General features: G+C 43.0%; 2 protein-coding genes across 10 annotated transcripts in view; both read right to left on the reverse strand.

Annotated features, from left to right (window-relative positions):
• Window positions 1-11,811, reverse strand: part of LOC121582920 (liprin-beta-2) — a 34,267-nt gene extending 22,456 nt beyond the window's left edge. For 4 of the 9 annotated variants that reach the window (XM_041899077.2, XM_041899074.2, XM_041899078.2 and 1 more), the window contains exons 1-9: window positions 11,643-11,811; window positions 9,491-9,577; window positions 8,042-8,155; window positions 5,843-5,974; window positions 3,931-4,227; window positions 3,452-3,544; window positions 2,420-2,531; window positions 2,158-2,190; window positions 1,488-1,549 (exon numbers count right to left, since the gene is read on the reverse strand). In XM_041899077.2, the coding sequence (XP_041755011.1) occupies window positions 1,488-1,549; window positions 2,158-2,190; window positions 2,420-2,531; window positions 3,452-3,544; window positions 3,931-4,227; window positions 5,843-5,974; window positions 8,042-8,155; window positions 9,491-9,577; window positions 11,643-11,690 (978 nt within the window). In that variant the 5' untranslated portion in view covers window positions 11,691-11,811. Of the gene's footprint in view, window positions 1-1,487; window positions 1,550-2,157; window positions 2,191-2,419; window positions 2,532-3,451; window positions 3,545-3,930; window positions 4,228-5,842; window positions 5,975-6,118; window positions 6,306-7,197; window positions 7,365-8,041; window positions 8,156-9,490; window positions 9,578-11,642 lie in introns of those variants that run through there. The other 5 variants (XM_041899081.2, XM_041899076.2, XM_041899082.2 and 2 more) reach the window with 5 other exon arrangements.
• A 3,307-nt stretch (window positions 11,812-15,118) lies between these two features.
• LOC121583568 (liprin-beta-2-like) lies at window positions 15,119-17,001 on the reverse strand. Its single transcript, XM_041899682.2, has 2 exons — window positions 16,846-17,001; window positions 15,119-15,384 (listed from the first exon to the last, which is right to left on the reverse strand). Exons 1-2 carry the CDS (start codon window positions 16,907-16,909, stop codon window positions 15,119-15,121), a joined length of 330 nt encoding a protein of 109 aa, XP_041755616.1. The 5' UTR covers window positions 16,910-17,001.
• Between the last annotated feature and the right edge of the window lie 10,295 nt (window positions 17,002-27,296).

The following is a 27,296-nucleotide window of genomic DNA, read 5'->3' on the forward strand; positions in this document are numbered from 1 at the left end:
GCCAGAGACAGCAAGGGCTCAAAGTGTAGAACCCAGTTCCTACATTTGGATATACAAATGGATTTTATCAAACAAAACTAAGCTACATTTTATCTCTGGGACCCTCAGGATGACAAATCAGAGCAAGATTACTGAATGTGTATTCCTTTGCAGTGTTTTTTGTAGTATTACTTTAGTGCCTTGTTGCATACATTGTGTATATTTGTATTCTTCTTTTACACTATCATTTAGGTCTTTATTGTAGAGTCAATAAAATGTTGATGATCCATCCTCAGTTCTCCCAGCACAGCCATTGAACTCGGTAGCCATTTTAAAATCACCAATGGCCTCATGGTAACATACCGGAGAAGTGTCATTCCTGTCCTGCTGCTCAGTTCAGGAGGAGGACTGTATCTTTGATGTGTCTGGGTGGTTTAATACATAATTCACCGCATAATTATCAACCTGACCATGCTTAAAGAGACATTCAATGTCTGATTGGTTATTGTTATCCATCTACCAATCACTGCCTTTCATGAGGCTTTTGAAAAGCTCTGTGGTCTTTGTAGTTGAATCTGTGCTTGAAATTCAACACTTGACTGTGGGACCTTACAAATGTGTGTATGGGGGACAGAGGAAGCATTAGTCATTCAAATATCAAGTCAAACCCTATTATTTCACAGTGTGAGACCATGCAATTTATATGCAATTTTTTACTCCTGAACTAAATTTAGGCTTGCCTAAACAAAAGGGGCTGAATACTTATGCAACAGTCTTTTAGTTTTGTTAAAGGAAAAATGTATCCACTTTGACATTAGCGTATTTTCTCTAGATTGTTGACATCCATTTTAATCCCACTAACACAAAATGTGAAAAATCCAAGGGGTCTGAATACTTTAGAAAGGCACTGTAAATGGCTTTCGCCATATGCGTTCAACATAAGGGTTAAAAGGGTGGAGAGTGACATGGGCATAGCTGGAAATCAGAGTAGTGGTTACTAGCCCTGAGGAGTTAGAGTGAGTGTGTGTGTGTTTTGAAGTGGTGCCAGCGCCCATGGCCTTGTCATGTTTCTCTTAATGGACCAAACTCCAAAATTAGGTCTGGCAGATCCAGGACTCCTTAATTGTGGCTTTGCCTAAAATGGATGGCCGCGGAGAGAGCTAGCACGCATGAGGCATGATGCCCATGTGTTCAAAGATCCAGGATTCCACCCGTGCGTGCAACTGTAAGAGTACAAAAGCCCTAGTGTGCTATAAATGGCGGTGGGTGGTGCTACTGATGTGTGGTTACGTACACCATCGACCTTCCAGCAGCCCCTGCCATCCAAACAGTAATGTGTATGCCAACACTGCTTAATGTATACAATGGTACCCAACTATATACAAAGCAGTGGGTTCACACTGTTCAATGATTTATTTTGAGATGCATGCCAAATTCCAGCTCACTACTTGACCGAGAGAGACAAACATACATTCATAGTAACCTTTTTCTGACAGCCGCCTACTCACCTTTTCATCATTGGCAACCAGCAGTGTTTCCATCCCGGTCTTTAACCTTTGGAGCTCCTGGTCTGTAGAAAGAGGAGTTATACTGTAGTTGCCACCATGTACCTTATGCACACAGTACCATAATGACAATGTATTTGCAATCTTTCGTTTTCTACCCCATTTTAGGCATATAGTAGGGATATGTACAATAGAGCTTTTCTCAGTTGGAAAATGTCTCATCTAGCCAGGGAAAATCAACAGTATGAGCTAGGGGCCCATACAATAAGCAGAAATGAAGTAGATAAAGTTGTCAGGCAGCCATGGGCAATGGAAAAGACATCTTCTGAAAATGAAACTTAAAAATCACTCAACTATACTTCTAGTAGCAAGAGCACAATGCCATATCAAGGTTATGGTACTCAACACCAGTTGGCTGACATTAAGAGTCCCTTCCCAGTGGAAATTCTGTATTCTGATCAGTGATTCAATATACTCAGTTGAAGAAATGTGAGCTCATAAAATGTTGCCAGACAGCCAGAGCCAAAGCCAAGGTCCATTCCTGGGTTTGATTTTCTTGGAGCCCCACAACAGGGTATGAAAGACAGTGGGAAAGGAGTGCATTAAGGGAAGGGATAAAATGGTGAGGTTGAAAGCAATGTGTTAAAGTTGTTATGTAGTGTTAAAGGCTTACTCTTGTTGTTGAGCCTTCTCCTGTACATATCCTCTAACAGTGGAAATGATGCAAGGTGGAGAGAGAGAACCATTGTTAGACACTACACTCCCATGCAGGCACACACACCTTTTGCTACCACTGTTGCAGCATGTTATTGATCCATGAGTGACAAAAATGGATACAGACTAGTAGCCAAGAAAGAACATAACCCCTTCATTGCAGAATAACAAACCCTGTATTAAAAAGTGTTGCAGGTTGGGAGAAGTGTTTGTGTGCTTACCTCTCTCTGAGGTCTCAGTGGACAGTGGTGGTCTGGCCAGGAGCTGTGTGTGCAGGCTGTCTATCTCAGCATTCTTACTGAGCAGGAGCTGCTGGAGGTCTGATATCTCTGCCTGTGTGTTGTAGGGGAATGGGGTAAGATCAGGAGCATGCATAAGCTAAAAACACACTTCTACTCTCAGAAAGATGAAAGACAACACACAATGACAAACTAAGTTTAAGTCCACACATTCATAACAAAAACCTCCACATGGTTCCACACACTGTTGGAGACTAAGTCAAATCAAAGTTTATTGGTGGCATACACAGTTTAGCAGATGTTATAGCAGGAGCAGTAAAATGCTTTAAAAAAAAAAAAACTCAAGCCTGAACACTAAAGCAGATGTTAAAAAAATATATATATATATATATATATATATATATATATATATATATATATATATATATATATATATATTATTTGGTTGGTTGAACTTTCCAGAGCAGGCTATATGTTTTCTATAGGGCACACTGAAGTTCACAGTAACACAACCACAACAAGGCACTGCAACCAACATGACCACACTTTTAAGCCTGAGAATATAGTAAATAATTGTCATTTTAGGGAAAGCTTTGTTACAGTAGCAGTGACTGAAGTTAAGACATAATATGAACAAAAAGCAGATGGGAGACATGAAGCGAGTGAAAGTTAAAAATAGCTCAATGAAGAGGTACAGGAAAAGAGAAATTGAGAGGTAGAGAGAATGCAGGGGAGTGAAAGAGTGAGCCAGGTAGAGAGAATGGCAAGGTATTGTATACCCGCCAAGAGAAACCACCACGAAGGGACTGTACCACCATTTAAATCTATTTATGAAAAGAAAATTGTCCGCAGATTTGTTAAGAAAATAAGCTTTTGTGAATGACTCATTTAACTGGGCAGAAAAGCAGATTGGACAGAGTTTAGGAAAGCTGCAGTTAGCAGAGGAATCTGGACACTACTAGTATAGTATAGACATAACAGGAGATGAGGTAGGCTAATGTGTGTTTGTTTTACCTTTGTTGCTTTGAGTCTCCTCTCATACTGGGACTTCTGGTCTTCAAGATAGTCAACTTTCTCCTTGAGAAGTCGGAGCTCTTGAAGTATGACCTGGGGACATTGATGAGGAGATACAACTTATAAACATCATTTTCACAAATGTACAACAGATAATGAATTGTTTAATAGTCTGGAAAGACTGTCAAATAGTCCATGAGTACCTGGGTTCTATCTGCAAACTATTCTCACAACACCAAAATGAAATGCCTTTTAAATATGATGCAGTACAGTGCATGCATCAACCCCCTTATACACACACACTTCTCGGGATTGCATTGGGTTTAGGTCTCATGAACTATGTATGTCTAAGTGTAGTGGTGAGGGGTTCCTTAGTGCAAGCACAGATCTAAGTGTCAGCCTTGGGATCATTCCATACACTGAGTGATGGGACGACTACATGCTTAGAGTCAAATGTCATGCAGACATTTTCTGCCTACACCCTCTCCGCCACAGCAGCACTGCTCCTCAGAAGTACTGGAGCTTTTCTCCACGCCTGGGAATGGGATCACATCAGGCCTGTCAGGAGGCACCTCCAGCCCACTGTCATGCACCTCCTCTGGGCTACCATCACAGGCAAGCCCCTGGTCTGGGTTTTGGGCCTCCATCAATACAGTGTCGCAGGCCTCCTGTGGGCTGCTGTCAGCCTGTCCAGTTCTCTCCTGGATCCTGCTATTGATCTCCTGCTGAAACCTACACATCTGCTCCTGCAGCTCACTAATCAAGTTCACTACACTCTGACACAGAGGGAAGAGAGAGAAGGAAGGAAAATAAGAGAGGGAAGAATTGTGTGGTGTTCCTCAACGATATACTAACTACATTTTCTACACCCATTTAGTTAATAAAGTAACAGATGGAATGTTTAAAGCAGTTTTAAAGACGCACAATGATTTAGGTTTATATGTCAGCGTGAACCACAATAAGAAACACAGCTCTGCTATGTCTAAACACACACTCCGGGCCTGTGAATTAGTCGTCTGGCCAGGGTAAATATGTTATTGACCTACTTGAGTGAGAATAAGAGGTACCTAATCACGCACACGTGTGTGTGTGTGTATGGTACTGCCACATGAAAGGAACAGAGTCTAGTCCATTAGAGCAGGGCATGTTCTCATATTTAGAGTAAACAACCAGAGCTATGCCTGGACTGTGGAAGTATCACATGGTGTCCAGTATAGAGAATATGACAGATATATGGAGTGCTGTCCACAGCTATATATATAACCATGAGCTTAGTGACTCCACTCCACTGCAGGGAGGCCTCCAAAGTGTGTGTGTGTGCATATTCATTTGTGTATGCTTGAATGGTCACACATCAGTGGAATGTTCAAAGCAGATGTGTCATTCTCTCCAGACAGCAGTTATAGGGAAAGTAGTGTATACATGACCAGAGTAGAAAGAGACTATTGCAACACATGTCCTTACATTACTAAACCTAGAATCCCATTTTTGTCCAATTTAATGAACATCCTCTACATTACAAACCACAGTTATGGATAATTTCCTGTCTAAAGTGTTATGCTACCCGGTCTTGAAAGGGGGGTGGGATCGCCTCATTTAACACCAACCACCTTCCTCTGCAGCTCATACAATGGGCCAGTCATGATTTCAACAACATCAGGACTTTAGACTGAAACGTTAAACCTGTCGCTGAGTTAAAGCCTACTCACCCTCAGGTTTACCCAGTCATCCATCATGCCAGCACGGCTTTACATAGGACAGGATGTACTCTGGGGCACAAAGGCTCTTTGACAAGCCATGTTTTGATGGTAACTACATACGTTACGGTGTCAAGTTTTGCAATAGTTCTGAGGAAAATGTTGGCCCTTACCGTGGTATTACAGGTGGTAATGGATGTAGGTAACCCAACATACCACATGGGCTTCAGCAAACATACATTTCAGGTTGAACTAAAACAGAGCTATGACTCCATGGAGAGTAGTTTCATTCCTAGGTAGTCCAGGAAGAGGGTAGAGTACATTTTACTCTGTCTTTAGAGTAGGTTTATGATTGTCAAAAAGTCAGCAGCTGACTACATGGTTGGGTCTCCCAAAACATGATCAGGACTTCTACATGCACTCCTGTCATTTACGAGCAAAGCTCACTTTACTAAACAGAGATATATCACAAGGGATGTGAAATAAACAAACCCCTTTAGAAAAAGTCCTGACGGAATTCAACTTCCCTATACTTGTTTAAACTCAACATTATTCAAAAAAATAAATAAACTGTCAGTTGAAATCACAGACATGCTACAGTCTGTCTCAGGGACTCAACTCTGACCGCCTCAATCATACCTAAGCTTAGAATTACACTCATCACCCCTCCTTGTTTGTGCGTGTGTGTCCTTACCTCTGCTTTGTGCTGCCTCTCTACTCCATGATTCTGTTTCTCCTCCATGTCCACCAGCTTTAGTTTCAGGTAGGACACCTCTCCCATCAGATCCAACTTCTGACTCTCCAGTGACGTCCTGCTAAGGAACTCCTGCCACCAGGTGAGACGTGTTAACACACCAATCATGCAAATGGTTAGAGACCACACACACAGACCGTTAGAGACAGCAGTACAACCACACAAAGACAGACGAAGCCCAAACAGAACTTCTACTCTGGACACTAAAGAAGTTACCGTCTAGCTCTGCTCAGTTCTCTCAAAGTCAGACAAACCCTCTGCTGTCCACATGGCTAAATATACACAGCCTCTGGGCACTATTTTTAATGCCCCTCTCACAGGCAGGCACAGAGCATGCAGAGGCGAGCATGAAAGAGCCCACAGAACCCTGCACAGCTCCCATACAACAACAAATAGAAGTACTGTAGAGGCTCAGCAGGTGCCTTCCTATTTGAATGAGGATTGCTATCAATCAAACATGATGCTGATTAGGACCTTGCCTGGGCCACTAATTATCCCTCTTTATCAGAAAAACTGTCTGCTTTGAAAGTCCTAATTTCACTCAATAGATAATTAGGTTGATTTCAGGCAGGTGCAAAGTCTCAGAGGCTGCCCAATTCTGATATTTTTTTCATTAATTGGTGTTTTGACCAATCAGAGCAGCTCTGAAAAAGATCTGATGTGAAAAGATCTGATGTGATTGGTCAAAAGACCAATTAGTGAAAATAATACCATAATTGGGCTGCCTGTGTTTTCTCTTTCTCTGCCATTAAAACATTTAACTTTTTTGAAGAGAAAAGGGTTGGGTTTCTGGGATGTTTCTGGGAGAGTGCACATTGAAAATATTAGAGCTGTGTCACTAGTAAGAGATTTGCGGCTCAGGTCCAAAGCCTCATAATGACCACGTCTCAAGGAAACAAACCCGGCCCTTCAGATCAACCCTGCTGTACAGAGTTAACCAGGGGTGTATTCGTTACAGAAACTGTTTACTGTTTAAGAACCAGAAGGAAACAAACAGAGCAAAACTAAAGTTTCTATTGGACAAATTCAGGTAGGTCCCTCCCTGTTTCATTCCTTTTGCTTCTGCTAAATAAACTGTTTGCAACAGAATCAAAGTTATGAATATGCCCCAGGTTGCCTTTGCCTTTGCAATGGCTGCCAAATGAAATGCAATGAAGGCATTTGAGGACAGTCTAACAAAGTCTGTATGGAATACAGAATTTTTGAGGGGAAACTTTGGAGCAGTTGAAAGCCTCTCCTTGGAAGGATGATATACTGTAGCAAAAAAGCTTACAAGCATGCTAAGTTTGTCCTACCCCATTTTCCAGTTTGAATGGACTGACGATTGTCCTTTTCATGCATGAAGGCCAAAGATGTCGCTGTCATTAAGTTATCTTAGCTCAGTTGAAAAGAGGATCCTTGATTCTGACTGAGTTTCCATGTCTACTCTGAGCCTGAACTATACTGCACCTCACAGGAGTGGAAGATATGGACGCACCACCTCTACTGATGACAGAGCACTCCCCCTTTCTCTTCAACTCCCTCCCACCCTTCTTTCTCTCTCACTGCTTCTTTCTCTCTCAGTCCATTTACTCTCTCCTTGTCCCTTTACACCTTTTATCTCTCTCTCTCTCTCTCTCTCTCTCTCTCTCTCTCTCTCTCTCTCTCTGTCCCTTCACTCCTTCTTTCCAACCCTCCCTCTCTCCCAGCCTGAGGCGATGTGTCCAACCTCATCTGGACTCTCTAGGAGGCAGTCTACCATGAGACTCAGCATGTCTAGACAGTCTGCTAGGAGACAGAGCATGTCTAAATCTAGTCTACTAAGGGACTGAATATAAGCCAGTGTATGAGGAGATTTTTGCCTTGGATGTGCGCTAGTCTTAAAATACAAAGTAGTAGATGAAAGCGTTTTACATACATTAAGCAAATGTCATGATGTCAGTCTAAGGGAGAAGGCATAATATTTGTGTTGCTGTGATGCAGACTTTCAGATCCCAGTTTGAATAGAAACGGGAACTTTACATATGGAAGTGAACCTGGTAACCATGCAAAACGAGGAAGTTGATTTCATACTAAAGCCAGTCTAAACTGAGACTGTGAATAAGGTTGAGGTTCAAACGTTTGTTTGAATTGAAGAGCACCAGTGTGTGAGGTCCTTACCTGCTGCAGCATCTCTTCTGTAGAGTTGAGCTTGTGTTGGTGTTCCTCCAGAGAACTTTCCAGATCACTGATCTTTACTCCCTGAGCTTCCACCTGGTCTGTCAGAACGCTCACCTGTGTGTGTTTGTGTGTGTGTGTATGTGTGTGTGGAATGGAGGAGAAACTCAGTCACACCAGTAGACAGCAATACTTCAACATTTCTGACCCCCTCCTTTCAATGTTGTTAACCCCCTTGACCTCTGTTCATCCTTCATTCCCACACTCTCTTTCTCCCTCTCTCCCTTTGCTCCCGCCTTCCCTCTCTCCCTTCTTCCCCTTTTCCTGGCTCCACCCTTTACTCCTCCAGACCTGGGAAGTTATCTAACCCAAACATCCACATGCACTTTCTCAAAGTCATTAAAATCAACTCTCTCTGCCTGCCATCCGTTTCACAACATATCAGCTCCTTAATTGATATACCCTTCACACTGCCAGATTACACAGTGCAAATATTTCCAAAGCTGAATGAATGACTCTTTGTCCTTCAGGGGTTTTTCTCAGTTCAGCTCATCAGGCCGGCTCTGCACTACTCATGATATAGATAAAGCTGTTGAGAAAACAAACTAGCAAAAGGTTACAAAAGGCAGGGCTCAACCAGCCAATCAGGTTGAGTTTAGTGGAGGAACGTGTTAGTGTGTACATGAGACCTTTACGCAACAACAAGACATCACACCTGCCAACAAACAGAGGTGTGTTGTAGCCAGCAAGTCTGGACCTGACTGTAGAAAAGCCCTTACTCAACAGCCCTGAGAACTAGTGTACACACACACACATATATATATATACACACACACATATATACTTAAGAAGTACTGCCCTTGTACCTAACCCTTGTTGACACCAAAACAACACTGTCATTAAGGCAAACCACTGGATTAGCCCCCTCTCTCGCTCTCTCGCTCTCTCTCTCTCTCTCTCTCTCTCTCTCTCTCTCTGCTTTTTCTCTTTCTCGCTCTGTCTTACTCACTCTCTCTAAATCTCTCTCTTTCTCTCTCTCTGCCACCCTCCCCCTCTTTCTCTCTCCCTCCCTCTTTCTCTCTTCCTCTCCCTCTTTCTCTCTCTCTTCCTCCCTTTCTTATGACTGATACATGATAGAGCTACTACTGTTTATATTTTATTGAGGGCACCAGGGGGCCAATGCAGTGTCATGTATCCTCTTGTATTACAGTGGGCTCATTTTCATCTCAGGAGATTCAACTTCAGCTAAATTGAAATAATAATTTCTGTAGATGAGGGGTATATCCATTACCACAACTCCTTTATATGACAATGTGCAGCGAAACACACATGCCTACAGACACAGATAGCTAAAAATACACTATATTCTCTCCCATACAAACACACAAATACATTATGGCAAATACAAAACATACACATGCATAAATTGTTTATGACATAAGGTAATCTTACCTGGAGGACAAGAGACTCTTTGTCTCCCTCTAAGCGTGTCAACCGTTCTTGGTTAGTCTCGCAGTTCACAGGGGACTGCTGGTTTACCTACAGAGGAGTGGTCAGTTACTGGTCAATATGTGGTCAGTACAAGTACAACTGTGAAGTGAGAGGAGTTACCCACTGTGTCAGCTCTACCTTGAACCAGGGCTCTCTGAAATGAAAGCTCAGACTCTGGAGAGAACAACATGAACACACACACAGCATTGGTATCACATTTCACATAACCTATTGTGGCCGTGAGGTGAGAAGGTCGTGAGTGTGGAATTCTGTAAGAGGTTTATGCTTCTTAAGCTTTCATTAAATGTTGTTGAACATTTTAATATTCTAACAATTTGATATTTTCTACTGGACCAAGGTTGCAAGACCTCAGGCCTTCCTAAATAATGGCTTAGCCGTTCATAATAAAGAATGAAACCAAATTAGAGGAAATTGCTGAGAAATCCAGACTTTTGTAAACCACAATCATGGAAAGTTTGTGGCACAGCGACTGTGAGGCTGAGCCAGCCAGCTCAAGTGGTTTATAGTTATTGTGAAATACCATTAAACCTTTAATAGACTATGTAAGAATACTCTGCAGATTTAACTTTTGAAGATTCAGAATCCACAGTATGTGGTTGGAGTTTAACTTCCTTCAAGAATCATAGGAAAAAGAAGACGAAGTATGCATATAGCCATATATCTTTGAACAAAATAATATGCAAATGAATTCTCTCTTCAGCTATTTCAAGTGCTGCAAATAAAATAAAAATTGTGCAACATAATCATCCTGTAAACAAACAAAGTCCAAATAAGCAAGTCCGTTTGGTAAAAGAGAGAGAAAAAGCCTTTGTATATAATCATCTATCAGGCCATTTCATGTCCAAGTTAACCCGTAACAACGAGGTCCAGATGGGACCAGCCAGCAAAGAGCTAAAAACGTCTCCATAATGACAACAAGATGGTGAAGGAGAATTCAGGAATGGGCTGATCGTAACTACATCCAGTCTAGTCCTATCAGGTCTATTTCAGGTGCTTCCTGTACTGTACCTCCCAAAGGACAAAGTCTGAAGTGAAAACACATGTTGCCCATCCATTCATCCATTCATCTATTCTCCTCAGGTACTATGACCTCTTGACCTGTCTGGTGGTTACCTTTCACGCATCCCAGCATGCACATCTCCTGACACATGTTTCCTGCCCCTAATTGGTGATTGGTCACTGGGACCTTGATTGCTGATTGGCCGCTGGGACTGTGAAACAGGTTAAGCCTGGTGCACACGCTCACCATACCAGATCTGCTTCCCATTTAGTGACATGTTTAAATGTTTTCCTCTTATCCTAGATAACATCCATTCAGCCACAGACTCAGATTAGCCTACACATTCTTCATTGAAATTCAGTAAAAGTTCCTCAACAGATGGATTGACAGATTAGCCATATAGCTAATTGAACTATACAGAAATCAAGTTTTCCTGTTATCGTGCCATGTATGAAGGCTATGTAGAAGCTCATCCAATCACAATCGCCTGCAGAGTTTCGGGTATAAGTAAATCATTATATTATTCCTGCCCAGTAAAGAAACGCAGGGAGAGTTGGGTCCTGTGTGGCTCAGGTGGTAGATGCCAGGGTTGGATTCCCATGGGGGACCAGTACGAACAAAGAAAATAAAAAAAGGTATGGAAATGTATGCTCTGGATAAGAACTTCTGTTAATTGACTAAAATGTAAATGTAAAATGAGAGTTCAAAGTGTTTTCCAGAAAGGTGGTTACCATGTCTTATTAAATGCTACCTGTTGCTCTTCAACAATTCCCAAGCTTTTCCCATACCAGCTGTTAATTGAAGGGCCTTGTTCTTTGAAGGTGCAGAAATTACAGACAATAGAACAGGTGACTACTATGACACAGAACTTTCCAGTTTACGGTCAAAACAGATGAGTCTGTACTATCAATGTTAATAACTGTGTTACAATGAACAACTCCACAACACAAGTCTTTCTCCATGTGCATCTCCAGTATGCAAGGTATTTCCCTGTCTGTGTACAACAACAATAACCAGATTCCTTTATACAGATGCAGTACAGATGTATAAGCAGGGAAAAGCATGAAAGTGAAAACTCAAAAAGTCTCTTACCTTTTTCAGCCAGGCAAAATGCTTATAAAAATCTATGTTATACTCCATTCTGTTGGCCCATTGTAGCTTTGACTATTTTCTTCCTCAAACTCTACACAGTAACTTATCCTGGCAAGGCAATGAGGAGAGAGAGAGAGAGAGAGAGAAGAGAGAGAGAGAGAGAGAGAGAGAGAGAGAGAGAGAGAGAGAGAGAGAGAGAGAGAGAGAGAGAGAGAGAGAGAGAGAGAGAGAGAGAGAGAGAGAGAGAGAGAGAGAGAGAGAGAGAGAGAGAGAGAGAGAGAGAGAGAGAGAGAGAGAGAGAGAGAGAGAGAGAGAGAGAGAGAGAGAGAGAGAGAGAGAGAGAGAGAGAGAGAGAGAGAGAGAGAGAGAGAGAGAGAGAGAGAGAGAGAGAGAGAGCAAAAAAGAAAGTGAGAGAGCGATAGAAAAGAGAGAGTGTGATTGAGAGAGTAGAGCTCAGAAACTTAACAGAGCTTCTGAAAGAAAGATACTTTATCACTGTTAATCCCCTTGAATCCTTATATCTGCTTCTTCCTCCTCTTCCCCTCCTACTCTCTCTCTTGCTGCAGAGAGACTGTAGTGGGTACCCTATGGTGTGCTGTGTCTAGGTCGGACCCAGGCTGTGTGGTTTGGAGCCCAGACAGAGGCAGGCTGAGAAGTGGCTAGTCTCTAATATCCGACTGCAGCACTACAACTCAGACCACGCCAGCTGGCTCCTCTCCCTCCCTTTCTTCTCCTCCCCCCGCTCTCTCTCTCTCTCTCTCTCTTGCTTTCTGTCTGTCTCTCTCTTTTTATCCCCCCCCCCCCTCTCTCTCTCTCTCTCTGAAGTACCCCTCGATGTAGCTACTTTTGTGGTCTCTCTAGAGGGGCACAGGAGAGAGGGAGCATTTTGCTACACATGCTTGTCACAGATGTGGTACAGACCAGGAAAGGTAGGTAGACAGGGGGTGGAGGAAGAGAAAGAGGAGATTAAATAGGAGGGAGGGGAGGGAGGGGATAGAGGGGTTGAAGTGGAGTTAGGTGGGGAGAGTATTAGAGAGTATTAGATGAATGGATGTTTCTTTCCTTACCCTGAATGTGCATGGTAAGTATGTGATAAAGTTTATGTACAAATAAAATCAACATCAAAATCCAAGCAGGAAGGAGTGGATGAGGAGAAGAAAGAGAAGGAGGAAGGGATGGAGGAGGGGAACTAACTGCTCCCAGTCTGAGCAGCAGCAGCTACCTCTGGATCTCATTACCAGTGGCAGATCAGAGACCCCTGCTCTGGCTCGGGCTCCTGGGTGGAGAGGGGATGGGAGGGGGCCCTTCTACTCCTGAATAAAGACCACCACAAAACAGACCTTATACAGTGGGGCAAAAAAGTATTTAGTCAGCCACCAATTGTGCAAGTTCTCCCACTTAAAAAGATGAGAGAGGCCTGTAAATTTCATCATAGGTACACGTCAACTATGACAGACAAAATGAGAAAAAAAATCCAGAAAATCACATTGTAGGATTTTTTATGAATTTATTTGCAAATTATGGTGGAAAATAAGTATTTGGTCAATAACAAAAGTTTCTCAATACTTTGTTATATACCCTTTGTTGGCAATGACACAGGTAAAATGTTTTCTGTATGTCTTCACAAGGTTTTCATACACTGTTGCTGGTATTTTGGCCCATTCCTCCATGCAGATCTCCTCTAGAGCAGTGATGTTTTGGGGCTGTCGCTGGGCAACACGGACTTTCAACTCCCTCCAAAGATTTTCTATGGGGTTGAGATCTGGAGACTGGCTAGGCCACTCCAGGACCTTGAAATGCTTCTTACGAAGCCACTCCTTCGTTGCCCGGGCGGTGTGTTTGGGATCATTGTCATGCTGAAAGACCCAGCCACGTTTCATCTTCAATGCCCTTGCTGATGGAAGGAGGTTTTCACTCAAAATCTCACGATACATGGCCCCATTCATTCTTTCCTTTACACGAATCAGTCGTCCTGGTCCTTTGCAGAAAAACAGCCCCAAAGCATGATGTTTCCACCCCCATGCTTCACAGTAGGTATGGTGTTCTTTGGATGCAACTCAGCATTCTTTGTCCTCCAAACACGACGAGTTGAGTTTTTACCAAAAAGTTCTATTTTGGTTTCATATGACATTCTCCCAATCCTCTTCTGGATCATCCAAATGCACTCTAGCAAACTTCAGACGGGCCTGGACATGTACTGGCTTAAGCAGGGGGACACGTCTGGCACTGCATGATTTGAGTCCCTGGCGGCGTAGTGTGTTACTGATGGTAGGCATTGTTACTTTGGTCCCAGCTCTCTGCAGGTCATTCACTAGGTCCCCCCGTGTGGTTCTGGGATTTTTGCTCACCGTTCTTGTGATCATTTTGACCCCACGGGGTGAGATCTTGCGTGGAGCCCCAGATCAAGGGAGATTATCAGTGGTCTTGTATGTCTTCCATTTCCTAATATTTGCTCCCACAGTTGATTTCTTCAAACCAAGCTGCTTACCTATTGCAGATTCAGTCTTCCCAGCCTGGTGCAGGTCTACAATTTTGTTTCTGGTGTCCTTTGACAGCTCTTTGGTCTTGGCCATAGTGGAGTTTGGAGTGTGACTGTTTGAGGTTGTGGACAGGTGTCTTTTATACTGATAACAAGTTCAAACAGGTGCCATTAATACAGGTAACGAGTGGAGGACAGAAGAGCCTCGTAAAGAAGAAGTTACAGGTCTGTGAGAGCCAGAAATCTTGCTTGTTTGTAGGTGACCAAATACTTATTTTCCACCATAATTTGCAAATAAATTCATAAAAAATCCTACAATGTGATTTTCTGGAATTTGTTTTCTCAATTTGTCTGTCATAGTTGACGTGTACCTATGATGAAAATTACAGGCCTCTCTCATCTTTTTAAGTGGGAGAACTTGCACAATTGGTGGCTGACTAAATACTTTTTTTCCCCACTGTACCTTCATGTACCATATACATACTGTACATGACCTACACAATTCTGCCTGGCCTCCTACAGTGCTTACATTATTTGCAGGTAGAGTTCTCAGAAATCATAGGCTCTCTCATGTGTGGGAAACGGAAAGGGGGGTACCTAGTCAGTTGTACAACTGAATGCATTTAACTGAAATGTGTCTTCCGCATTTAACCCAACCCCTCTGAATCAGAGAGGTGAGGGTGGTTGCCTTAAATGACATCCACGTCATCGGCGCCCGGGAAGCAGTTGTTGTTGGGGGTAAACTGCCTTGCTCAAACCTCCTTTCGGTTACTGGCACAACGCTCTTAACCGCTAGGCTACCTGCCGCCCTCCTGGCATTAGAGTACAGATGTGTGGCTGGTGGAAGTGAGCTTGATTCAACCGCTGTGGTTACAGCAGAACAAATGTGTTCATTGTAGCCATGTATTGTACTGTATGTCATATGCTCAATAGAACCCAGTAACAAGGTTTCCTGAATAAATACACCACACTAGCCAGTTTAGTGTGTGAAGTGAGTTTAGGATGTGTTGACGCTACTCACCCCTCCCTTCTCCAGCCATTCTAACAGGGTGTGTGCTGTGTCCATGGGGACCTGTCTCCTCATGGACTCATGCTCCTCCTGGTCCACCTGGCCCTCCAGGGCTACCCTGAGATCCTCTACCAGCTGCAGCACACTGATGTTGGGGTTAATGGCTGAGGTGAGGGCAAAGGTGGGGGCAGAGTTCGAACCCTGGGAGTGGTAACCCTGGGCCCCAAACTTCAAGAAGGCCTCGCAGAACCCTCCTGCCAATAAAATGAAATTATTTAGATTAGAGTTATGGTTAGGGCAAAGATCATAGGGGTGATACAGCCATCAGAGCCTTAAAACTAGCTATCCCAGAGTCTAGCAATCCATTTAGACTTGTTTTGATTTTCTGAAATCAGATTACTATAAACTGTTTGCTGTTGACTATATTGTATGTGACTGCTCCACAAACAGGCTGTTAGGATTGCTGAGTGAAAGTATTATGTGCTGATGAATATATCATGTCAGTTTGAATTTCCAATGTGAGTCACTGAATACATCAACATAATGTGTGAAAAATTGAAAACATCCAACTGCTACCTAGCATAACCACTGGAGAGCACCCTCCCACTACAACGCTAGCTTCAACAGTGCCTGAACGCTGTCAGCTTTGAAAACTCAAGTGTTCCCTATAGGGATATTGTAGGGACATCGCATGGTGTATTGACTGCTTCTCTGAGTAAAGGCAGTGTGTCAAAGTGCTGTGCTCTGATGGTCTTTTAAATATTGCACTAGTCTGCACAGATATATATTCATGATCTCATGTCACCTTAGCTGTAGGCCTATTACGGGAATTGCTAGCATTAGCATTATTAGCAATATGTTAGCCTGTATGACCATCTCTATGGGTGATGTCACGGTTTTCTCTGTCTTGCAGTGTGCTGGGGGTCATTAGCACTATGCTATCTCTATTATTAGAGCCTTGTGTCTTGTGCCCCTTACAGGAACCCCAACAGAGTCATCTGATATCCTGCTATGGTTATGACAAACAGTGGTGACTGAAATGTATCACCCCTGTAAGAAAACAGGGAGAGCTGAACAATATGGAAAGAGAGCTAGTTATAGAGTGTGGTGGACAACTACAGACAAGGATGTTGTATTTGTCTTTGTTGCTAGCACTGATTTTGCTGATAGCTGCTTTATTGAGGAAAGTATTTTTCATTCTATGACTTTGATATGTGGTTGTTTTATCGACCTTAGTTGAATGCACTGACTGTAAGTTGCTCTGGATAAGAGTGTCTGCTAAATGACCAAAATGGAAATGTAATATAAATGATAGAGTAAACATAGAATAGATCGGGTGGGGGAAGAAGAGAGGCAGCGTAAAAGACTAACAGAATGGTTGATGTACAGTAGCCTACTGACAAGGACCATCTATTCAAAACCTGCAGAGTTTCCCCCAGTAAATCTGCTCTAGTTGGAACAAGCTCAATCCCAGTATCTCAAACTTCAAGATCCTAAGAGGAACTTTCCTTTCATCATTTCAACTAAAATCCAAAGTACACAATTTATTTTGATTATGCTTAGAAAGAACTGAACAAAATGTAACATTCCTACTCTAAGTTAATATATTTAAATCTCAATGAAACCTTCAAGACATTACCAAATACCAGTCTAAAGAGAGCAGTAATTGCAAGCTGGGTTGTCTTTGAGGAGGTCTTAATAAAATAGAAGCTTACCAGCGATAATGTCATCCATTTGCTCCAAGGCTGCCTCCAGCATGTGGCTGGCATCTGACGCCATGGCAACGGGCTACTTCATACACTGTTACTCACCGGATCACCATGCACTGATAGGAGAAATTGAAATAGAGAAAGCGAGAGAGAGGGAGAGGGATGGAGGGTGTGATAGTAGAGCTGGAGAGAGAGACAGAGAGGGAAAGAAGGAGCAGAAGGGAGGGGAGTTAGAGATGGGGACAGTTTTCAATCGTGAACTAAAATGTCAAACCAGTCAGACAGATTATAATCAGCATTCAGTTGACTGGAGCTTTAGGGAGTTCTCTTTGCCTCTTAGATCAATTTACAGCAAAACAACAACAGCTGCCCCAGCCCTTTTTCCCATGTAAATATCCTCCATGTATGCGGCTTTTGGCTTTAAATGTTCCTCTCATTTTGCGGGCGGAGTTCTTGCCATTGTCAGCAGTCCTATCCACTTGGGATGGGAGCGCAACCTTGGCATTGTTTGTGTTTGTGTTTTTCTTCAAGTACTCCATTTGTCTTCCCTTTATTTCTTTAAGTTGTGCTCGTTAACTTTATTCACAGGTCCGGAAGGTAACTGAACTCAATTACTATCGCCCCATAACACTCACTTATGTCATCATGAAGTGCTTTGAGAGGCTAGTTAAGGACCATATCACCTCCATCTTACCCGACACCTGAGACCCACTACAATCTGCATACCGCCCCAACAGATCCACAGATGACGCAATCACCATAGCACTGTACACTGCCTATCACCGCCTGGTACAGCAACTGCACCGTCCGCAACCGCAGGGCTCTCCAGAGGGTGGTGCGGTCAGCCCAACGCATCCCTGGTGGCACAATGCCTGCCCTTCAAGACATCTTCAGCACCCGGTGTCACAGGAAGGCCAAGAAGATCATCAAGGACCTCAGCCACCCGAGCCACGGCCTGTTCACCCTGCTACCATCTAGAAGGCGGAGACAGGTGCATAAAAGCTGGAACCGAGAGACTGAAAAACAGCTTCTATATCCAGGCCATCAGACTGTTAAATAGTCACCACTAGCTGGCTTCCGCCCAGTACCCTGCCCTGAACCTTACTCACTGTTACTAGCCGGCTACCACCCAGTACTCTACCCTACACCTTAGAGACTTATATTCCAGACTTGCTCGTTCTAATATTTATACATTTCTTAATTCCTTTCTTTATATTTCAGGGATTTGCATGTATTGTTTTGTATTGTTAGGTATTACTGCATGTTGGAGCTAGGAACATAAGCATTTTGCTATAACATCTGCAAAATATGTGTACGTGACCAATAAAATGTGATTTGATTTTATTTGGAATATTATCTTGTGTTTTTTTTTTTTTCATGGCTGGTATGATTTTTATGGCTGTTATTTTGCCCTCAGGGTGAGAATACAGAAGTTATAAAATACTGTCTTAGTGGAAACAAGGTTGAATCAGTATAAAGATGGTACTGACCAGCAGGACCCAGTCACAATCATTTCTGTATATCATCCACAGTTTACCTAATGTCACTGTCAATCAGACAGTTAGACACAATACAGTATACCATGCTTTTTAGAGCTGTCAGTCTTGGCTGCGCTAGGGTAGCACCAGCACGGCATTATTTGGAGGACACATAAGACCCTTGTACTGACAGATGGACATACAATAGTAGAACAGGATGACAGACAGTTGCATACCGATAACCAATGCAAACATGGACCAGTGGCTGTCATAACAAAGTCCATGTGAAATCCCTGTGGATGCTGTAGACAGAATGGTGTCAGTCATCACCTCTGTCACTACACCCTGTTTCGGGTTATTTACTGTGTAATTACACGCACACGCGTACACACACAAACCTACACACAGGAAAATCTATATAAACCTTTAAACCTAATGCACATTGATTCATTCTATTACATACTCTGTTCACATATGTAATGGTATGATCCTCTTATTTGGTCTACATACAGTCTGTTGTAATAGCATTCCCCACTCTGTTGCAGAGTAAAATCCACTACTACAGTAGGCTACTATAAACTAAATAAACACATATGTTTGCCAATGTGTTGTAATCACACACACCCAAGGGTCGATAGGTAGACTACTTACTGAATCACAGATAAGGTTGTCTTTTCATAGCACTCTGGCTCCATAGTGGCAGAGATGCAATCACTGGAGGAGTGATAAACTACCAACTGAACTGCACCACAACAAAACTAATCCATCAGATTAGTCAGATTATATTAAACCCTTGACCAGAATCATAGTACTGCATCATCCTACCAGCCCTATCTTGTAGTTATTCCAAGGTCATTGGTACACTCTTAGAAAAAAAGGTGCTATTTAGAACCTAAAAGGGTTATTTGGCTGTCCCCATAGGAGAACCCTTTCAAGAACCCTTTTTGGTTCCTATTAGAACCTTTTTTGCTTCCAGGTAAAACTCTTTTGGGTTCCATGTTGAACCCTTTCCACAGACAGTTCTACGTAGAACCCAAAAGGGTTCTACCGGGAACCAAAAATGGTTCTATCTGGAACTCAAAAAGGGTTCTCCTATGGGGACAGCCGAAGAACCCTTTTTTGAACCCTTTTTTCTGAGAGTGTATAATGACATCCACTCTGATCAGTGTGACTTGTAGGCCTATTTTAGTCACAGACAGTCGGTTGTTGGCAAAATAAATGCTTTTATTTCTGGCCAGGGAATTACAAAAGCATGTTAATGATATGGTGCATGCACTGTGTTTGCTCCCACAAACCTCTGCACCGCTCAATACAATTCAAGAGGAAAGAAACAACTTTCTGGATCTACAGTGAAAAACACAGCTCAGATAGCTGTTATAGTGGGGACGAAGGCATTATAACATTCTTCTACAGTTGGAGTATTTGAGATATTATCTACACACCCTCCCCTACCACCTGCTCTAGCCCTTCCCTCTCCTCTCTCCTGCCCCCTAGGCTCGACAAAACATACCTTCTAATGTTACATCTAGTACAGGTTTTGAATTGAATCCCATTCCATACACTGTAACCATTAATCTGTCTTCTGTATTGACAGAAATGCATAATTTCTACTTGATTTGACCTACATTGACATATGACGTTGGGAGAATGTTCACTCACCGTGTTATTGCCCCATGGGTAGCATCTGTTGGTGGGCAGGATGGCCTAGTAACAGTATTATAATGTACATTTAGCCAGCGGGCTGCTACAAATAATGTTACATTACACACTATCGCAACATACTGTATATGTGGATCTGTTCATCTTGTGTAGTGTAATGTGTTCACATCACCCAATTTCAATTGAATTGTGTTGCAGATTAATTTGTAATAGAGCGTTTATGTTGCCCCTCTGTACCATTTGCATTCACCTATTATTTAATTACTAGTGTGTGTTCTTTTGACAGTGTATGCAAATCAGTAGGACAGTAGACTTACAGCTTTTTCAATGCTCTGACATCCTATCAGCAGAGACGGTAGAGAAAGCGAAACATCTCACAGGCTAATTGTTTTCTGATTGGGCGTGGCAGGGTGGGGTGAGCAGGGGTGAAGGGGGAGTAAGTAGACCAGAGCCAGCTGTTATCGGGCAGTTTCCCATTGAAAATAAATGGTAAAGGTTCCTGTCTGTGTAAGTGGGTGTTCCCTCTCTCGTGTGACCATCTTTGAGCATGCATGCCGGAAAGCATTCTCATGTGAGAACCGGAACGACCACTTACACAGACAGAAACCTTGACCTTTTAAAAAAAAATGGTAAACAGCCTTTATGCGACATCTTCATTATTCACCATCTTTGTCATCTGTATGGGAGAGCATGGGGAGGAAGTACTGTGCTGCTATGCCTTAAAAGGCCACCAGAGAGCATCAAATGACTACATACAGTATGTCAATGACCAAAGGTTGTATGTAAAGCAATCATGAATGGTTTTCTAATATACTGTTTAGTACAACACATATCATAAAATAGTCTACACATCATAGCATAGGCTACACACAAGTGCAAGTTTCAGTGGGGTAACTGAATTGATTCCCTTCAAAAATGTCAGTCCATTTATCCAATGAATCCTCCTGTTTCTCTCTCTCTCTCTCTCTCTCTCTCTCTCTCTCTCTCTCTCTCTCTCTCTCTCTCTCTCTCTCTCTCTCTCTCTCTCTCTCTCTCTCTCTCTCTCTCTCTCTCTCTCTCTCTCTCTCTCTCTCTCTCTCTCTCTCTCTCTCTCTCTCTCTCTCTCTCTCTCTCTCTCTCTCTCTCTCAATTCAATTCAATTCAATTCAATTCAATTTCAATTTAAGGGCTTTATTGGCATGGGAAACGTGTGTTAACATTGCCAAAGCAAGGGAAGTAGATAGTAAACAAAAGTGAAATAAACAATAAATATTAACAGTAAACATTACACTCAGAAGTTTCAAAAGAATATAGACATTTAAAATGTCATATTATGTATATATACAGTGTTGTAACAATGTGCAAATAGTTAAAGTACAAATGGGAAAATAAATAAACATAAATATGGGTTGCATTTACAATGGTGTTTGTTCTTCACTGGTTGCCCTTTTCTTGTGGCAACAGGTCACAAATCTTGCAGCTGTGATGGCACACTGTGGTTTTTCACCCAGTAGATAAGGGAGTTTATCAAAATTGGGTTTGTTTTCGAATTCTTTGTGGATCGCTGTAATCTGAGGGAAATATGTGTCTCTAATATGGTCATACATTTGGCAGGAGGTCAGGAAGTGCAGCTCAGTTTCCACCTCATTTTGTGGGCAGTGTGCACATAGCCTGTCTTCTCTTGAGAGCCAGGTCTGCCTACGGCGGCCTTTCTCAATAGCAAGGCTATGCTCACTGAGTCTGTACATAGTCAAAGCTTTCCTTAAGTTTGGGTCAGTCACAGTGGTCAGGTATTCTGCCACTGTGTACTCTCTGTTTAGGGCCAAATAGCATTCTAGTTTGCTCTGTTTTTTTGTTTGTTCTTTCCAATGTGTCAAGTAATTCTCTTTTTGTTTTCTCATGATTTGGTTGGGTCTAATTGTGTTGTTGTTGTTGTCCTGGGGCTGTGTGGGGTCTGTTTGTGTTTGTGAACATAGGCCCAGGACAAGCTTACTTAGGGGACTCTTCTCCAAGTTCATCTCTCTGTAGGTGATGGCTTTGTTATGGAAGGTTTGGGAATCGCTTCCTTTTAAGTGGTTATAGAATTTAACGGCTCTTTTCTGGATTTTGATAATTAGCGGGTATTGGCCTAATTCTGCTCTGCATGCGTTATTTGGTGTTTTACGTTGTACACTGAGGATGTTTTTGCAGATTTCTGCATGCAGAGTCTCAATTTGGTGTTTGTCCCATTTTGTGAATTCTTGGTTGGTGAGCGGACCCCAGACCTCAGAACCATAAAGGGCAATGGGTTCTATAACTGATTCAAGTATTTTTAGCCAGATCCTAATTGGTATGTCAAATTTTATGTTCCTTTTGATGGCATAGAAGGCCCTTCTTGCCTTGTCTCTCAGATCGTTCACAGCTTTGTGGAAGTTACCTGTGGCGCTGATGTTTAGGCTGAGGTATGTATAGTTTTTTGTGTGCTCTAGGGCAACGGTGTCTAGATGGAATTTGTATTTGTGGTCCTGGCAACTGGACCTTTTTGGAACACCATTATTTTTGTCTTACTGAGATTTACTGTCAGGGCCCAGGTCTGACAGAATCTGTGCAGAAGATCTAGGTGCTGCTGTAGGCCCTCCTTGGTTGGTGACAGAAGCACCAGATCATCAGCAAACAGAAGACATTTGACTTCAGATTCTAGTAGGGTGAGGCCGGGTGCTGCAGACTGTTCTAGTGCCCTCGCCAATTCATTGATATATATGTTGAAGAGGGTGGGGCTTAAACTGCATCCCTGTCTCACCCCACGGCCCTGTGGAAAGAAATGTGTGTGTTTTTTGCCAATTTTAACTGCACACTTGTTGTTTGTGTACATGGATTTTATAATGTCGTATGTTTTTCCCCCAACCCCACTTTCCATCAATTTATATAGCAGACCCTCATGCCAAATTGAGTCAAAAGCTTTTTTGAAATCAACAAAGCATGAGAAGACTTTGCCTTTGTTTTGGTTTGTTTGTTTGTCAATTAGGGTGTGCAGGGTGAATACGTGGTCTGTCGTACGGTAATTTGGTAAAAAGCCAATTTGGCATTTGCTCAGTACATTGTTTTCACTGAGGAAATGAACTAGTCTGCTGTTAATGATAATGCAGAGGATTTTCCCAAGGTTGCTGTTGACGCATATCCCACGGTAGTTATTGGGGTCAAATTTGTCTCCACTTTTGTGGATTGGGGTGATCAGTCCTTGGTTCCAAATATTGGGGAAGATGTCAGAGCTAAGGATGATGTTAAAGAGTTTAAGTATAGCTAATTGAAATTTGTGGTCTGTATATTTTATCATTTCATTGAGGATACCATCAACACCACAGGACTTTTTGGGTTGGAGGGTTTGTAATTTGTCCTGTAGTTCATTCAATGTAATTGGAGAATCCAGTGGGTTCTGGTAGTCTTTAATAGTTGATTCTAAGATCTTGATCATGTATATTTTTTTGCTGTTTGTTCTCTGTTATAGGGCCAAAAAGATTGGAGAAGTGGTTTACCCATACATCTCCGTTTTGGATAGATAGCTCTTCGTGTTGTTGTTTGTTTAGTGTTTTCCAATTTTCCCAGAAGTGGTTAGAGTCTATGGATTCTTCAATTACATTGAGCTGATTTCTGACATGCTGTTCCTTCTTTTTCCGTAGTGTATTTCTGTATTGTTTTAGTGATTCACCATAGTGAAGGCGTAGGCTCAGGTTTTCTGGGTCTCTATGTTTTTGGTTGGATAGGTTTCTCAATTTCTTTCTTAGGTTTTTGCATTCTTCATCAAACCATTTATCACTGTTATTACTTTTCTTTGGTTTTCTGTTAGATATTTTTAGATTTGATAGGGAAACTGAGAGGTCAAATATACTGTTTAGGTTTTCTACTGCCAAGTTTACACCTTCACTATTACAGTGGAACGTTTTGTCCAGGAAGTTGTCTAGAATGGATTGAATTTGTTGTTTCCTAATTATTATTTTTTTGGTAGGTTTCAACACTACTTTCCTTCCATCTATAGCATTTCTTAATATTATTCAGTTCCTTTGGCTTTGATGCCTCATGATTGAGTATTGCTCTGTTCAAGTAGACTGTGATTTTGCTGTGGTCTGATAGGGGTGTCAGTGGGCTGACTGTGAACGCTCTGAGAGACTCTGGGTTGAGGTCAGTGATAAAATAGTCTACAGTACTACTGCCAAGAGATGAGCTATAGGTGTACCTACCATAGGAGTCCCCTCGAAGCCTACCATTGACTATGTACATACCCAGTGTGCGACAGAGCTGCAGGAGTCGTGACCCGTTTTGTTGGTTATGTTGTCGTAGTTGTGCCTAGGGGGCATATGGGGGAGGGAATGCTGTCACCTCCAGGTAGGTGTTTGTCCCCCTGTGTGCTGAGGGTGTCAGGTTCTTGTCCAGTTCTGGCATTTAGGTCGCCACAGACTAGTACATGTCCCTGGGTCTGGAAATGATTGATTTCCCCCTCCAGGATGGAGAAACTGTCTTCATTAAAGTATGGGGATTCTAGTGGAGGGATATAGGTAGCACACAGGAGGACATTTTTCTCAGTTGAGATAATTTCCTTTTGAATTTCTAACCAAATGTAAAATGTTCCTGTTTTGATTAATTTAATAGAGTGAGTTAGGTCTGCTCTATACCAAATTAGCATACCCCCTGAGTCCCTTCCCTGTTTCACACCTGGTAGTTTGGTGGATGGGACTACCAGCTCTCTGTAACCTAGAGGGCAACCAGTGGGTCCGTCTCCTCTATATCATGTTTCTTGTAGGATGACAATGTCTGTATTTCCGATTTCTTTGGTGAAGTCCAGATTCCTGCTCTTTAGGCCAAATGCAGATGACCTCAGGCCTTGGATATTCCAGGATGAAATAGTGAAGGCTTTGTGTTCCATAAAGTGTCTAATGTTGTTGGTTGTGTGGTTTGGCCTCAGGCCAGTAATTGTGAGCAGACCCTGCTGAGCATCTGGTACATGCCATTGGCTTGGGCTAGTGTAAGAGTGGGTGTTGGGCCTGTTTGCCTGCTCACGGCCTGGGCGTATGTGTGACTTTCATGTTGAGGCCCTCTTTGTGGGAGTGGGGGCTTGGGGTGGGTAGGAGGGGCATAGGTCTGATCTGAGGGGGCCTAAATGGGGTGTGGGCATGGTTGACTTGGGGGGGGAGTTAATTGGTGGGGGTGGGGGGGTGTAGATGTGGTTGATGGTGCTGTGGTCTGGATGTAGGTCCTCTCTGCGGGGGTCCTCTATGTGTAGGTCCTGGGGGGGTCCCGCAGGTCTGGGAGAGTGTCTCGCTGGTCTGGGCGGGGTGTCTGTTGATCTGTTGCTCCTGTGTGAGGTGTTGGGTCTGCGGTTGAGGGCGATATCCTTTAGGGTCCGGGGCGAAGGTGGGCACTGCTGCCTTGTATAGGTGGACCTGGTCATAAAGGCTGTTCACGTCCAGGGTGGAGTGGTGGGCCAGGTAGACATTTGGTTTTGATGCACAGTCACGGGAAATACTTGCGTTTACCCGCTGTATGGTAGCAGGGTGGAAGTCTTTTCGTGGTAACAGGGTTGAGATAACCACTTGTGCGTTGGGGAAAGTAGAAGAAGCTTTTTCTATCACTCCCTTGAGTGATGTGGCCACCCTTTCCTGTTGTGTTCTCAGGTCGTTTGTGCCTGTGTGTATTATTATGTGGCTGGGTGATCCTAGTCGGTCCTCAGACAGAAGGTCTAGGGCGCGCTGGGTGTTTGGACACCAGAGTTTAGACACTGTGTGTTTTGGAAAAAGTTTATTTTCTTGTATGTATTTCCCGTTTGAGTCCATAAGGAGTACAATCTGTGGCTTGTGTATGTCCTCAGTGGGTGTGGGGGGGTCGTCATGAGGGCTATCAGGGTGTCTGACTGGGGGGTTGCTCAGAGGGGTTGGGATCCCCTGGGCTTGGGGTTCTTCATTTGTTTGTCTGTGTGTGATGTCGAGGCTATGGTCAGGGTCTAGGGTGTACTGTTCTGCTGCGGTGTCGAGACTTTGGCCAGGATCTGAGGTGGGCTGTTCTGCTGGCTTCTCTGCGGGGGTGGCCAGCTCTCTAATGGGTTGTTCTATGTCACCCGTCATCGTTCTCACCTTCTCCTCCAGCACTCTGATCCTCTCCTCTAGTGCTCTGTTCTTCTCCTGCTCCTGCTCTTTCTCCTGTTGATGTTGTCTCACCACAGTCCAGAGTGCAGACATGTCTCTCTCTACCTGCAGCTCTCCAGGTCTAGTTAAGGGTGTGTTGTTGTGCTGGACTGTTGTCTGGGTCTGTGCTGACTGGAGTGTGTTCACCTGCTGTTCCAGCTCCACCTGCCTTACCTCCAGCTGGGTGAATTTATCCTTCATTTCAATGAGGGAGTAGTACTCTGTGCTGGGAAGTTGACTTTCTGCTTGGGGTTGCTCTGTGGGGTTATTTAATGAAGAGGTCTGGTCTGACCCGCTCGGGGTAGGGGTATCTTTCTCAAGGGAGAGCTTCTCCTGCTGAGCTATTTCTTTGATTAGGTGAAAGTCCAGCTGGAACTGTTTGGTGTTGCCTTGAACCAAAACGGTTCCAGATTTATAGAGATTAATATTAGACGACTCAGAGTTCTCGTTGTCCAGTATCCTGAGTTTCCACCCGTCGCTAACACCCCCCCTCTTAACAGAGGGGTAGTGTGCTAGTATAGCACTGTGCCATGCCAAGGGATGGTCTGTGTGGAAGATAAGGTTGCTTATGTTCCCATTTTTATACAAATCAGCAAAAAGTGTCTCCTGCTTCCCCAAAATAAGTTTCAATTTGTACTCTTTTCGTGTCTTGTTGTTTTTTACATTCAGAGGGTACTGTATTTTAATGACCTCTGAACAGTGGGGGGGGGTGCTTCTAAGGCCTCTCCATTTGGTTGGGGTAGACTGTACGACTCTCCTGCCATTGTTGGGCTCAGGGGCTTTGACACCTCTCACTTCACACGTCAGTGCTAATTGAAATTGTATCTCTTTGTCAAGCAAGCTTAAGCTTGGTAGCCTTAGCATTCAGTCCTTATAAAATAAAATATATCATTCTAATGTATTTTTCTTCTTGGTTTTTGAAAGTGAAAAATAGCTTCATACTAAACATTACTCACTCAGTTCCAGGTTGGATGGTGTTTTCAGGTTTCTGTTTGTTTGCCAGAGCATTTGCTGTATAGTTTGAGAATAGTAATCCTTGGTAGTAGAAAGCTTTCCAGGTAATTCCGTCCAAAATCAGGTTGTAGGTTTGGAGTTTTGGTTTGGAATGAAGGTTATGTTTTGGAGGGTAGTATCCTGTATATGTCCCTGCCAAAAAATCCTACTATATCTAACTCTAAATCTATATATT

Source organism: Coregonus clupeaformis, unplaced genomic scaffold (assembly GCF_020615455.1).
Source record: "Coregonus clupeaformis isolate EN_2021a unplaced genomic scaffold, ASM2061545v1 scaf0114, whole genome shotgun sequence".
Lineage (NCBI taxonomy): Eukaryota > Metazoa > Chordata > Actinopteri > Salmoniformes > Salmonidae > Coregonus > Coregonus clupeaformis.

Coding starts and splice junctions, on each gene's coding strand:
- LOC121583568 (XM_041899682.2), bottom strand. CDS start 16,909: ATGGCGTCAGATGCCAGCCACATGCTGGAGGCAGCCTTGGAGCAAATG. Junction 15,385..16,845: donor AATGGATGACATTATCGCTG/GTAAGCTTCTAT, acceptor TTTTATTGGCAG/GAGGGTTCTGCGAGGCCTTC.